This window comes from Oncorhynchus masou, chromosome 5 (assembly GCF_036934945.1).
Source record: "Oncorhynchus masou masou isolate Uvic2021 chromosome 5, UVic_Omas_1.1, whole genome shotgun sequence".
Taxonomy (NCBI): Eukaryota; Metazoa; Chordata; class Actinopteri; order Salmoniformes; family Salmonidae; genus Oncorhynchus; species Oncorhynchus masou.
This window is the reverse complement of record NC_088216.1, coordinates 44,798,216-44,812,470: the sequence shown is the minus strand read 5'-3', so window position 1 is coordinate 44,812,470 and position 14,255 is coordinate 44,798,216. Positions and strand designations below refer to the sequence as shown.

At 41.0% G+C, this 14,255-nt stretch overlaps 1 protein-coding gene across 1 annotated transcript in view; it reads right to left on the bottom strand.

Annotated features, from left to right (window-relative positions):
* The window catches only part of LOC135539643 (neuroendocrine convertase 1-like), a 36,790-nt gene extending 22,838 nt beyond the window's left edge, over positions 1-13,952 (bottom strand). The window contains exons 1-6 of the mRNA XM_064965657.1: positions 13,562-13,952; positions 11,160-11,264; positions 10,511-10,633; positions 5,423-5,569; positions 4,272-4,348; positions 895-983 (exon numbers count right to left, since the gene is read on the bottom strand). Of these exons, the coding sequence (XP_064821729.1) occupies positions 895-983; positions 4,272-4,348; positions 5,423-5,569; positions 10,511-10,633; positions 11,160-11,264; positions 13,562-13,750 (730 nt within the window). The 5' untranslated portion in view covers positions 13,751-13,952. The remainder of the gene's footprint in view (positions 1-894; positions 984-4,271; positions 4,349-5,422; positions 5,570-10,510; positions 10,634-11,159; positions 11,265-13,561) is intronic.
* Positions 13,953-14,255: the final 303 nt, after the last annotated feature.

The window sequence follows — 14,255 nt, the reverse complement described above, 5'->3', positions numbered from 1 at the left end:
ATTTTGGTGGGAGTTCAGGTATTCAATTTATTGTAAAATGTCCAACAAAAATATTATTATGCAGTCATATATATTTTCTTTCTTAGTATATCAGGTATCTTTGTAATACTTTGGGATAAAATAAAGAAAATGATATCTGCCTCATTTGCATATATACACTGGGTGTATTTGCATACATTAATAAATTAATATAAAGGGCTGCAAGTTGCCTGCAACCACCAAAAACGGGCTCTGTCTAGGCCTACCTGTGCTCACCTGTGCTGTCTAGACTTCCTCATTAATGATTAATTCACTACTGTCGTTGTCATGTTCTCTTGCATAAGAGAAGGATAGCCACACACGATTTAAAATCAAAACGCTTGGCTCTAGATAACACCTATCTGTACATACTGTACTATACATTTTTTGTGAGATTAGACATAATATCACTATACTCAAAGTGTTCTTTTTCGAAAGTTGCTTTCATTTCAGCACATCTCATTTATAATCATTTCAACTACATTAAATCATGCATTTTTATCAATTGTACAAAAAATCTACACACACCAAAATAAAGTTATCTTTCTTCTCTTTGTTGTGATGTAAGTGTTGAGACGGCGTGTTAAATCCTGACGAAGCATTAACATTCTTATAGGTGCAACGGAAAGCCAATGTTTTTCCATTGAGCCCATTTCAGCCATCATTGGAGTGTTTGACACGTCATTACACCGGTAGTTACATTAACATAAAAAAACGAGTGGCACAAGCAAGAGTGGGAAGGAGTCTCCAGAGTCAAATTCGAGCAATTAATCTAGGCATATTTAAGTGAAAAGGGGATTTTGCAGCCCTCAAACACAGAAATAGAAAAAGAAAGATCATCAGGTGGGTGGGGCATGCACGTTGCTAGCTACATACCTCCAACCTTGGAGTTGTACGCCACCCCAACTCCACATTTATTGTTATCTGCCTGCATGGCGATCTCACCGGCACACCTGGTTCCATGCCTGAGTACATACAGAAACAGAACACACACTTACAACTATACATAACTGCTTTTTTCTTTACAAACTGGCCCACTAACTGACAAAATTCTAATTTCTAATATTCTGAGTTCTAATTTCATATACATGTAGCAGTGAATTCAAAATAAACAAGTCTGATATAGAACCTTTACAAACTGGTTTATAGTATATCTCAGTATTGTTAACAGTAAACGTAAAAATCTCAAAATTCATTATAAAACCTCTTGAAAGAGTGCCAGTGTCCCTCAATTAGTTTCATGTGGTTATGTAAGATTCTTAATTTAATTATGTGCTTGCCGTAGAAAATATTGATATTGAGGGAGAATCTTGTCAACCAAAAATGGAAGGCCCTTTGGTTTCATGTCATTCGGGCATGCCTATAGGAGACAATAAACAGCCTACTGCTGGAGTCTAAATTATACAGTGTGTGATCAGAGTACATTGACAACAAAAGAGTGCACTAACAGGGGTGGGAAGTGGGGCTGAGTGTGTGTTTGTGTAACCCTCACAGCTGGCTTAGAGTGAGTCATCATTTACAGGTATTGTCTGTGAGACAAAGGCCCAGAAAGAAAGAAAGAAAGAGAGAGAGAGAGAGAGAGAGGAGAGAGAGAGAAAGAGAGATTCCGACGATGTTGCATTTTGTCAGAGGTCAAATGGACTGCTTTGAGTTGCTATGGTTGGCTATACAGTGCCTTGCAAAAGTATCCATCCCCCTTGGCAATTTTCCTATTTTGTTGCATTACAACCTGTAATTTAAATTGATTCTTATTTGGATTTTATAAAATGGACATACACAAAATAGTCCAAATTGGTGAAGTGAAGTGAAAAAAATAACTGGTGAATGCATATGTATTCACCCCCTTTGCTATGAAGCCCCTAAATAAGATCTGGTGCAACCAATTACCTTCAGAAGTCACATAATTAATTAAATAAAGTCCACCTGTGTGCTAAGCAAGTGGCACCACCAAGCAAGCAACACCATGAAGACCAAGGAGCTCTCCAAACAGGTCAGGGACAAAATTGTGGAGAAGATCAGGGTTAGGTTATAAAAAATATCAGAAACTTTGAACATCCCACGGAGCACCATTAAATCCATTATAAAAAAATGGAAAGACTATGGCACCACAACAAACCTGCCAAGAGAGGGCCGCCCACCAAAACTCACAGACTAGGCAAGGAGGGCATTAATCAGAGAGGCAACAAAGAGACCAAAGATAACCCTGAAGGAGCTGCAAAGTGAAAATTGGAGTATCTGTCCATACGACCACTTTAAGCCATACACTCCACAGAGCTGGGCTTTACGGGAAGAGTGGCCAGAAAAAAGACATTGCTTAAAGAAAAAAATAAGCAAACACGTTTAGTGTTTCCCAAAAGGCATGTGGGAGACTCCCCAAACATATGGAATAAGGTACTCTGGTCAGATTAAACTACAATTGGGCTTTTTGGCTATCAAGGAAAATGCTATGTCTGTTGCAAACCCAACACCTCTCATCACCCCGAGAACACCATCCCCACCTTTTGTTGCCTTACAGCCTGAAATGAAAACGTATAAAATGTGACTTTTTTAAAATCCAAGTGAATAAAACATTTAAAAAACTGTAAAATAACCTATTTGGATAAGTGAATACCCCTCCGTACAATTGCAAACTTTCTTTCTGAGGCATAACCGACCACCTTCCAGATCACAAATCAAGCTAATTGGCATCCATCTGTGATCAATTGTACTGATTTTTATTAGGTCAGATTAAAAACAGTTGTTCACAGAGGACTCTACTGCTTAGTAGTGCAATTCAAAGCAAAGAATCCACTATGGGCGGAAAGATGTACGAGATAAAGTTGTGGAAAGGCACAAGTCAGGGGATGGATAATAAAAGATTTCAAAATGCTTTGTCTATCCCTCGGAGCACAGTTAATACCATTATTAAGAAGTAGAAGGGAGTATGGCACCACCCAGACCCTGCATAGATCAGACTGTCCCTCCCTCCTCCAAGGAGGAGACTGATCAGAGAGGCTACTAAGAAGCCAATGGCGGCTTTGAAGGAGCTTCAGGCCTTTATGGCAAAGACTGGTCAATGTGTGGATGTGACCACAATATCACATGCGCACTACAAATCTGGCCTCTATGGGAGGTTGGCAAGAAAGAAAAAAAAGCCACATCAAGTCTTGTTTGAGCTTTTCCAAAAATCACAAATTCCAAGACCTCTTCAGCAAGGACTGGAGCACGTGTCAGGATAGAAGAGAAAATGGATAGTGCAACATTCAGACAAACTCTTGAGGAGAGCCTGCAGCCCTCTGCCGGGAAGTTGAAAATGGGAAGATGGTTCATGTTTCAACATGACAATGACTCAAAGAACACCGCCAAAGCAACCATACAGAGACTGAAGGACAAGAAGGTGAATGTCCTTGAGTGGCTTAGTCAGAGCCCCAACCTAAATCTGCAAGGAACAGTAGGCAAATGTTGCACAGTCTAGGTGTGCAAAGTTAGTAGAGACATATTCAAAGAGACCCATGGCTGTAATTCAAGCAAAAGGTGGTTCCACCAAGTATTAACTCAGGGGGGTGTTCACTTGTCCAAATACGGTATTTTACTGTCTTCATTGTAATTCATTTTCAGAGTTTTTATGTTTTGGATATTGTGGGTTACTGTGTGTAAATAAAGCCGAAAAACGTCTTATTTTATGTGTTTTCATTTCAGGCTGTAAGGCAACAAAAGGTGAACATTTTGAAAAGGGTTGATGACTTTCTATACTCACTGTATGTAGTACAATAAATACTGTATTTTACGTTAAATGTAGAAAAATTGTAAATCTATAAATTCCTTGGGAATCTGCGAGAAATCTAATATATATATATATATATATATATATATATATATATAACTGTTGTTACATCAACAGCTCCATCTGTGTGTGCCAGATATGCCCATTTCCAGCGAGTGTGACCTGTGTGTGTCTAGCAGGATAGCTGGCTGCTCCCCTTCTTATCTAGTTGTGTAATCGACAGTGAGGATGCTGTAACTAGGAACAGGATTACATGGGTTTTATAGGGGTCACCAGACTGCATGGGACCCGAACAATGAGGAACATGTACTTTCCATTAATACTGGATGTCAAGATAATTTATTATTGGCTACTATGCTACATATCCCACATAAGTAATATGCCTATGCATGTAAATAATGAATATACAAGTGAGGATTTGAAACACGCTTCTCATAACAACAAAAATATGATAGCAGGCATATCCCTAAAACAAGTAAATACAATTTACTTGTTCTCATTGGTGGAGTCGTATCTGGGGAAGGGGTCAGGGTCGTTGTCATTGAAATCGTAGCTGGCTGCTGCGTCCTGGAGAAGAAAGAGAGAGAAGGGAAAATCACCATACGCTCCAGAACCCAATCTGTCAACCCACTTAACCCACTTAGGTGACCGCACCGGGGACCTGTCATTGAGAGGGACTGTAAATTACATGGATGGTTGAACACCAGACAAGAGGAAGAGGTAGGAAATTATTTAGGGCTGAAACAAAGCCATTATTTTTGAGAAAGGGGAATGTCGAACATTTGTTAATATGTCTTCGTCTGAAAGGTTTATTGCTACTGTCAAATTCGTTGAATGGAGGAGACCAAGGCGCAGCGTGATGTGAAGACATTTTTCTATTTATTAACGAAGAAACACGAAAAGGTTTAGGGAAAGGGTTACCTAAAATGCCACAGTTGTCCCTTGTGCGGCTCGATGTAACCTTTGGATCGCTAATCGGTTCGAGGTGTATGTCCACCCATCCTCCCCGGACCTACCTACCTACTTTTGTTTCTGTCTAAAGTAACTACACGATTAGTACATATCATAAGTCTTGGCGATGCAGAAAAATGTGTAAAGTATGTTTCGTATGGCTCTGAGGTCAGGCTACACTTTTATACCTACACTGCATCAGAATCACTGAAACAGGTCTGCTTCGAGACTTTGAGTGAAGATGGATAAGCGTCTCGCTTGATTAAGTCCCTTTGATTAATCACAGTCGCGCTAATTATAGTCAGAGTCGATTCTATCAGCCTTGTTGTCATACTTCCTCTATCTCTCTCTCTCTCTCTCTCTCTCTCTCTCTCAATATTCCTCTCTAGTAAGACCCTAGGGCTGTCTCACAATGCCTTGTGTCTCATAGAGAAAAACTGTTTGCCTCCAAGCCACCTATACTGTTTGCCTCCAAACCACAAAAAAATAATCCAGGACCATAATAATTCCACCTATTATTGATTTCCAGTTCTATAATCTATGCACGCTTACAACCGTCATCACCACCTATCATATTGCAATTTATTACTGCTTATTAGTGCTTCATGGATGGCTGTGCAAGTGTCACCGATGTTGCTATGGGAACGGTCTCCCTTAGTGATTTCTGTTGCCATGGAAATGTGGACTTACGTAGTTGGGGTAGATGTCGGTGTGGTTCCACTCCAGACCGTCATCCAGCACGGTGATGACCACTCCTTTCCCTGTGATCCCTTTCCTCCACACGGGAATTACGTGGAGGTCCAGTTTGGGCAGGGAGGACGACGTCCGAGTGTCTTGCTGGAATGGCCGACACAGGAGGAGGAGGAGGAGAAGGAGGAGGAAGAGGAGGAAGAAGAGGAGGAGGAGGAGGAGGAGGAGGAGGAGGAGGAGGAGGAGGAGGGAGTAGTTTTAGTTATTTGTAATTAAATCATGTATACAGTACATATAGCATTAAAGCATACATTAAGGTCATATACGCTGGAAGAGAAGGAGAGAGAGCGGTTTTCATGACAATTGTTGAACTATTGAACCCTATTCCTAAAGCATATACACAGTGTTCATAGAACTTATAAGCTCATTGACATACGCATGATATTGGCACAGAATTTACATACAGGAAGTAGCACACCTATACTGAAACTGGAAAAAAAGGCATTCTAACAATTAAGGAATGAGGTACTTCACCTAAATTGCCTCTGTGAAAATCAAGTATTAAGAAAATAATGGAGAAAGGTCAACCTAAGACGGCCGTCGGGCTACACTAGCTCCATCTTCGCTAATGGAGACAGTCATGTCCCACATGGACCTTTAGCAATTCATTATTAATATGTTGCTTTGTCCTGGCTCTCTTGACTGCTTACGATAGAAAACCTTGTTATGTAGAGTGTTCAGACTAATATTTCAGCCCAGAACTAAATTATTTATATAAGTGGTTCACTGAAGACCGTGCTAAGGTTGTGAATCTTGCAATGTGTAATAAAATGATAATATGTCATGATTATGTGTCATAGTGCAACGCTCAGCCTCTGTCACCTCTACCAATCCTCTATCTAATAATCAGTGGTCCCTTTAATGCATGTAATGAGTGTGTATATGTGTGGGGCGCCCAACTAGTGTTAATTGGCTAATCAGTGGGGAGTAAGAGTACAGCAGTGCCGTGCTAGCAGCAGTCCTCCCTGAGGGCAGATGGGATGATTCAGAGCAGGAGACAGGACAAAAAAAAGACTAGGAACATTTTGGAGCTGCTCTGCTTCCGCATTATGCACAGACACTGCGGAACGCCACTCTCTCTCGCTCTTTTTTCTCCTTTCTCCTTTTCTCCTTTCTCTCTCTCTCTCTCGCCTTCATTTTCTCTTCTCCTCTTGCTCCCTCTCAATCCCGTCTCTCCATCTTCTTGCGCTCTCTTTTGGACCCTGTCTTTCTGTTTCTCTCTCTCTCTCTCCCCTGCTCCATTTCCTCCCCAATGATTCTCTCTCTCTCGCCCATCTACCCTCTCTCTCTCTCTCCTCTTTAGCTCCCCCTTTCTCTGTTTCCCTCTGGTTACTGGAGGAAGTGAAGGGATCAGGGTGGTTGTGGGAGACTGTCTCTGTTTAGAATGATCTTTAAAACCATCTACACAGATGCCACACCATACGTTTCTGCTACAGGGACGGTTGACAAAACAGTGAAATATATGACATATATGATAAAACATATGAATGTGGCAGCATATCGGAAATCAAGCTGTGCAGTCCTATTGATGGCTTCTGTAGCTCTTCTGTCTTGGTATCTTATTGGATGACTCATCTATTGACTGGCACATAACCTGTTGTCTCCAAACAGCCCAGCTCGCACGCACAAGCATACATTTAGAATGGACACTTGCGGTAAACAAACACATCGGCATTCACATGCGCTTACGTGCACAAACTGAGACCTGAGATCAGCATGCATGCGCGCATGATACACACACACACACACACACACACACACACACACACACACACACACACACACACACACACACACACACACACACACACACACACACACACACACACACACACACACACACACACACACAGACACACAGACACACAGACACACACACGCACAGCCCATGACGGAGCTAGGAATCTCAATCTATTATGAGTCACTCCTTTGATTGCTTTATCAGGCAGTCACCCACTCCTGGGACACAAAGAGACACTCTCCCTGCACGCAGTCACTATCTCTCCCTCCATCTTTCGTCTCTCCACATCACTCTCTCCATCCCTCCCTCTCTCAATTTTGTATTTCTCCCTCACTTCCTTCTGCTCCTAACTCAACCTCCCTTCGTTTCTGCTGTCCATCAGTACAGCCATACCTTTGTCCATGTCCTCTTCTTCCATCCCTCCCTGCATCCCTTTACCTCTCTACGCACTCATTTCCCCTCCCTTCCTCGCACGATCACTCTATCCTCTCAATAACTACGGTCTCATTGCTGCTCTCTCTTCCTCTATCCCTCCTTTTATCTCCTCCCACCCACCCCTCCCTCACATCTCTATTTTCTTGGTTATTACTACTGTTTTCTTTCTTTCTATCTTTCTTTCTTTCTATATATCTACCGATCTATAGTCGAGTAGATGCCCTCCTAAAGACAAAGCCGTCATAGAAGAAATGTAAGAAATAAAACATTGACATTGTCTCGTTGCTTCTTGCCTATTCGATGTCCATGACAGTCCCTAGGGCCACCCCAGGCCAATCAGAGTGCTGTCACAAGTGAGTGGGCGGGAGTAGGTGTTTGTCAGCCATGGCCGTTTACTGAAGTACAGTAAATGAGAGCACTTCATGACCAATTCAATTAGGATCATCAGCCCAGATAAGTAAAAAGGGGCCATCTCGATTTATTTTCTTATTTCCTGTAATGAGTGACTCATAACATCAAGTTCAGGGAAAATGGAAAGAGCAGATAAAATACACACACTGCGCATGTAAACAGACAGACAACACACATCCTATCTTTGAAATAACAGGTGTTGACTGGAAAACTGATGAAGACATTTGAAACAATGACTTAATGGCTGTGTCTGAAATATGTCTTGCCTACTGCTTACTGAAATGACATACTATGTGTTAATCATACTACTTAGAACATACTGTTTAGTAAAAATATACTCAATAAGTAACACATATCAACATAGTAGGCTCACCCATACTGAGAATGTGTCATCTTATGCGCAATTGCTTTGTTTACCACCATTCGTTCATTTTGGTATTCAATCCCCTTGTCTGATTATCAGCTGATTATTAGCTAGGCCTGTTGTCAAACACAGGTGGGTCTGAAAAGACAATTATCTTCCTCGGTAGCACGTAGCGAATTCGCACTAGATAAAAAGCCGAAATGAGTACGACATCCTGGCATTTAAACATAAACATACACAATCTTTGACATTTCACATACTATAAAATGTTCTATTTCAGCATACCCAAACGGCTTATTTAGGACGCAATGTCACGCACTGACCTTAGAGCTTTTTATGTCTCTATTTTGGGTTGGTCAGGGTGTGATTTGGGTAGGCATTCTATGTTATTTTTTCTATGTTTTTGTGTTTCATTTTTTTGGCCTGGTATGGTTCTCAATCAGGGACAGCTGTCTATCGTTGTCTCTGATTGAGAATCATACTTAGGTAGCCTTTTTCCCACCTGGGTTTGTGGGTAGTTGTTTTCTGTTTTGTGTCTGCACCAGAAAGAACTGTTTCGTTTTGCTCCACTTTGTTATTTTGTTTCAGTGTTCAGTTTGAATAAATGATCATAAACACGTACCACGCTCCTCTTCTTCAGACGAGCGTTACACGCAAGGTATCCGGACACGGCCAATGCTTTTAATAAATGACAGAGTACTTTGAATCAACCATGACAAACTGCTCTCTCCACTCTCACAATAATTGCTAAAATGCTATTATTGGAAGCTATCGAAACATAACCGATGAAAGAAATCCATCAATCACTAATGACATGGAATAGGAGTCCAATTGGACTACCGTAGGTTAATCCTGAACACAGGACAAAGTGAATGTGCTGTCTGTAATGTACCCGGTAGGGAATACACAGCTGTGACACTATCATCCACTTGGCTTCAATGGGCTAAAATAACCGCTAAATTGGGCCTTAATGCGTGACGGCCTATTCCGTTCCACTGGATTAAGGTGGGAGAAAGTTGATTTCTCTTACAATCGCCTACCAGGCCAGCATGTTCAATTCAACAAATGGGTCCTTTGCCTGGGATTTTGGATGATTACTAATTCATTTGCTTATCACAGAGTAAAAACCTATTGTCTCACATTTCTCAAGTTTCCTATACATATCCATGCGTGATCGCTGAAGATATTTGTCTCATCCTCTCTCGCTATGAAATGCATGTACACACACACACACACACACACACACACACACACACACACACACACACACACACACACACACACACACACACACACACACACACACACACACACACACACACACACACACACACACACACATATAAAGTTTTCCTTTCATTTTGACAGGTGCTAATTGTGATATAAACTAACCCACAACATATATTCAAACCCCTAATACAAGACCTGCAAGCTCATCACTAAACAATATGTATGACTGTACATCCAAAAGGGTTGTAAAGGCAAAGTCTCCGCACTGTGACACACTCAGCATTTGGGGAGCTGTCCATCCCTGCCAGCGCTGAATCTCAGAAGGCTCTGGGATTGTGTTAGCCTGGTCCCAGATCTGTTTGTGCTGTCTTGCCAATACCTAGTGACTATGCCCATTAGGAATTGGCAAGACAGCACAAACAGATCTGGGACCAGGCTAGGATTGTGTTTGTGAATCAGGCCAAACAGAAGGCAGCAGAATACACCAGCTGGATCTGAACTGATGGTCGGGTCAGAAAACACATTTTCTGCAGTTTATGTAGGACTTCAATTCTGGCACCAGCTATTGGCCACCATGAGAACCAAATAACCATAAATAACATAAACACCCAACTTAGTGTTAGAAAACACATTTTTGATTGCTGTGTATGTAGGGTTTGAATTCTAACATTGTGGCATCAGCTATTAGCCACCATGAACCAAAATAACCAAAACACCACATGGACCACCAGACAACCAAAAAACAACCTTAATAGACCAATCTTAATATCCAAACTGATATGTCACCAACTGGGTATGACTTAGCCTATGAGAAAGATAAAGGAATGTGTGTCTCTTCAGGACATACCAGGTACCACTGCTGGTTCCACATGGGGTCATCGAACAGCTTGTCCACTGGACAGTTCCGGCATGATCCCAGCGACGCCCGCTTACTGCGCTGCTTCTCATACTGTTGCTCCGCCCATGATACCTAGACACCCAACGAGATGAGAGAATCAATCAACATTTTTATAAGGGGTGGGGCAGTCCCATTCATTTCATATTCATTGAGCTTTATTTAATCAATAGTACAGTTGGAGAAATGGGAAGATAGAGGGGAGGAGGACTCAAAGTCGCCTGGTCTCAGATCTGTTTGTGCTTTTGCCTGCTCCATTGTCGTTGTCAAGCCAAGGCATTGTCGTTGGCATGACAATCTCATAAGGTGCTGGCATGATAGCAGAAACAGACTGGCACCCAGGCTAAAGTCAAAGGGGCAGTGGGCTGGATTCAAACGTATGCCGACTCTGGCATACTTGCGTGCCGGGGTTCTGCAGCTATAACCGCTGGACCACACAGGCCAAAACAATCTGTCAATTACTTATGTTCATACTGTCCTTTTGTTTACGTTGCTAATGCACACGCACAAGTGTTCTGGCCAAAAGTAGAGCACTAAATAGGACATAGGGTACCAGATCAAACGCAGCCACAGACAATGTTACAGATACAGGATTGTTTACCCGATCATCCTCAGACAGGCGTTTGGTGATGTGATCGGCACTTCGTTTCGTCCTGCTAGGATGAGTCTGGTGTTTGAACAAGTAATGGTTTTCTAGCGTCCCAATCTGCAGACGAGGAGAGTGGTGGGTTATTGAATATTTCACAGCAGTGGTGTAACACCATTAACCACTTCCTGTCAATCCCCTAACAGAGGACTACATGTAATTGTTAATGCAATCCTTTTTAATTATAGAATAGAATCAAAGAATAGAACCTTATTGTCCACCCAGGATGGACATTTTCCTTTGGCATCGCCATACAAGCGCCTTGCGTCATATTACACCAGTCAGGACATCTCACTTTGAATGTCTTGAACAGCTTGTTAAATAAATTGGCTACCTTAGATTGTTCTCAAACGTCGGTAGATTTATGTGACTGGAAGGCAGATACCACAATAGCCGTGCCAGTTTCCTTGGTACTTATACAGTCAGGTCCCAAATTATTAGCACCCTTGATAAGATGAACAAAAAAGACTGCATAGAGTAAATAATCGATATATTGAGCTACAGTGGGGCAAAAAGGTATTTAGTAAACCACCAATTGTGCAAGTTCTCCCACTTAAAAAGATGAGAGAGGCCTGTAATTTTCATCATAGGTACACTTCAACTATGACAGACAAAATGAGAAAGAAAAATCCAGAAAATCACATTGTAGGATTTTTAATGAATTTATTTGCAGATTATGGTGGAAAATAATTATTATTTAAGGTAAAATATATGTTGTTCTACCCCTGAACAATGCAGTTAACCACTGTTTCCTAGTAGGCTTTCATTGTAAATCAGAATCTGTTTGTAACTGACTTGCCTAGTTGAATAAATGTTTTTAAAAAGGGGGAGGGTGCCGGAGGTTTGAAAGTAAACGTTCCCAATGATTCTGACCCCTATATTTTGGAGATGTTTTTCATATAACTTGATAAAATCTATTTTTCTGAGCAATTGTATTAATATACAATAATATAATTTTCACTTTTTTTATAGCTCAGTATTTGTATTGTTTATTTTATACAGTCTTTTTTGCTCATCTTTATAAAAGGTGCAAATAATATCGAACCTGACTGTATTTACAGCAGGCTTTGTTCAGCAATTTCCTCAGAAAGCAAGGTTAACACAGCTGAACCCACGGAATCTACAGGTGTTTGTCACGATATCACACAAATTGTGCAAATGTGCAAATAATGAATCAATCACAGATATTACTGTTTATCTTTTAAATCAGGGTCACACAGAGTGTTTCTTGGTATTCTTAAATAAATCTAGTTTGAAACAAAAGCATATGCCTAACACAAAAAAAGAAGAAACCTGTACCATGTCAGATATAGTTTAAATGTATTGCATTTTGAGTTTATATCCCAATATTAGACTTTATATACATCACAGTAGACTGAAATATAACGAAACCGTTTGACATAGAAACACAAGATTTTCTGTGTTAAAAAAAAATAAGTTTATTCATTACAAAATTATTAAAAATATTTAAAACACCCACCCATGAGGCCACTAGAGGGTGCTTTGGTCAAGGGAGAAAATAAAATAAAAATAAAATTGCATAAATTATTTAGGCCTAACCTATAAATTATTCTAAGCCACAGTTCAGGCCTATTATATTGATAATGCTGATATGGCACCCATCCCCCTGGCCGAATGGAAACATAGGTTGTTGACCTGTGTAGTCAGAGAGCTAGGTTCCTCTGAGTGGACCATAGAGAGCTCGTCAGGGGGTGTACAGGCCTAATGTTTTGGACAAGGTAGACAGTGAATTACAACATTGGCAATAGACATATTTACAGAAGGGGGCTATTGTATAAAGTACAAAATTAACTTGTTCAAAAGAATAAGTCTTAAAATATGGATTGGATCCCCATATTTTGCCCAAATACACTGATAGACTAAATGATTTGTTTTTGATTGATGATATCAATTTACTTAATATAAAGTAACAGTGATACCGAAATACACTGATGGTAAAAAGACAATAATGGAAATTTCATAGGTTACACAATTGAATTTCCCTGCTCACTCTGACCAGAATAATGAAGATGATTGACAGAATACACCAATCACTATAGTTGTAGTGTTTTAATCTTGGCTGAAGCAGAAGTTCAGTAAGGATGCTGCTGTACGGGCTACAACATCAGCAACAAGGCTGCCGTGGCGCCCTCCATGAGCTTTCAACAGCTATGTATTAATACAACCAACTGAATAATTTATAAAACAAAGCTGAATAGGCTACTGAGACCAAGACAAGGATATTCCCTGAGCCAAATTTAACATATTAATTGTATAGTGTAAAGAGAGAAGTACACAGTTCAAATACTACTCGAGGATAAACGTGGTCTCGGGGCGTTGCTGTGGCGCTAACATACCTGGCGGACTAGTCGGTAGTCCAGTTCTTTGGCGATGGACCTTGCGGCGTCCGGTCCTCCCGGAATCTCCACCGCCCATTCGTTGAGGTACTGTCTGTCCCCGAATGAAGCATCCACAGAACGAGCGATGGAGAACAGAACCACAAAAGCACAGCACATTACCGTTGTTGGGCGACATCTCATTTCCATCTCAGAGAAAAAACGACTAGATTGATGCTCTTAGAAAGCATATAAGACAATTCAAAACGAATATGTAAGTAATATTAAATAAATAAATTTCTGCTGGTTCCTCTTGGTTCGTGTCTTTTTTCCTTCAACGTGCTGGGTGGGAATGAGAGGACCTGTCACGGCGTTATTGCCTTATTGAACCATCAAGGAAAGCAAGCGGAGAGTAAACCGTGGAAGGGGACGAGAATGTTTACACGTCAAATTACGAAGGGTCTCTGACGTCAACGAGTCTATACCTGGGATAGGGTCTATGCTCGAGTCCCGAGAGAGACAGTTGGGGAGAAAGAGCGTCAGAGGGAAAAGTTATATCTAAAAATATCCCTCTATTTTTTTATTCAAGTTTGCAGGAGTATACGAATTAATAATAGGTTACTATAACAGTAATGTATGTGCACCAAACATGTCTGTGCAGAGCCTAACCATAGACTACGTCAGCCAAGTAGACCATCACCTGAAGCACGCCCAA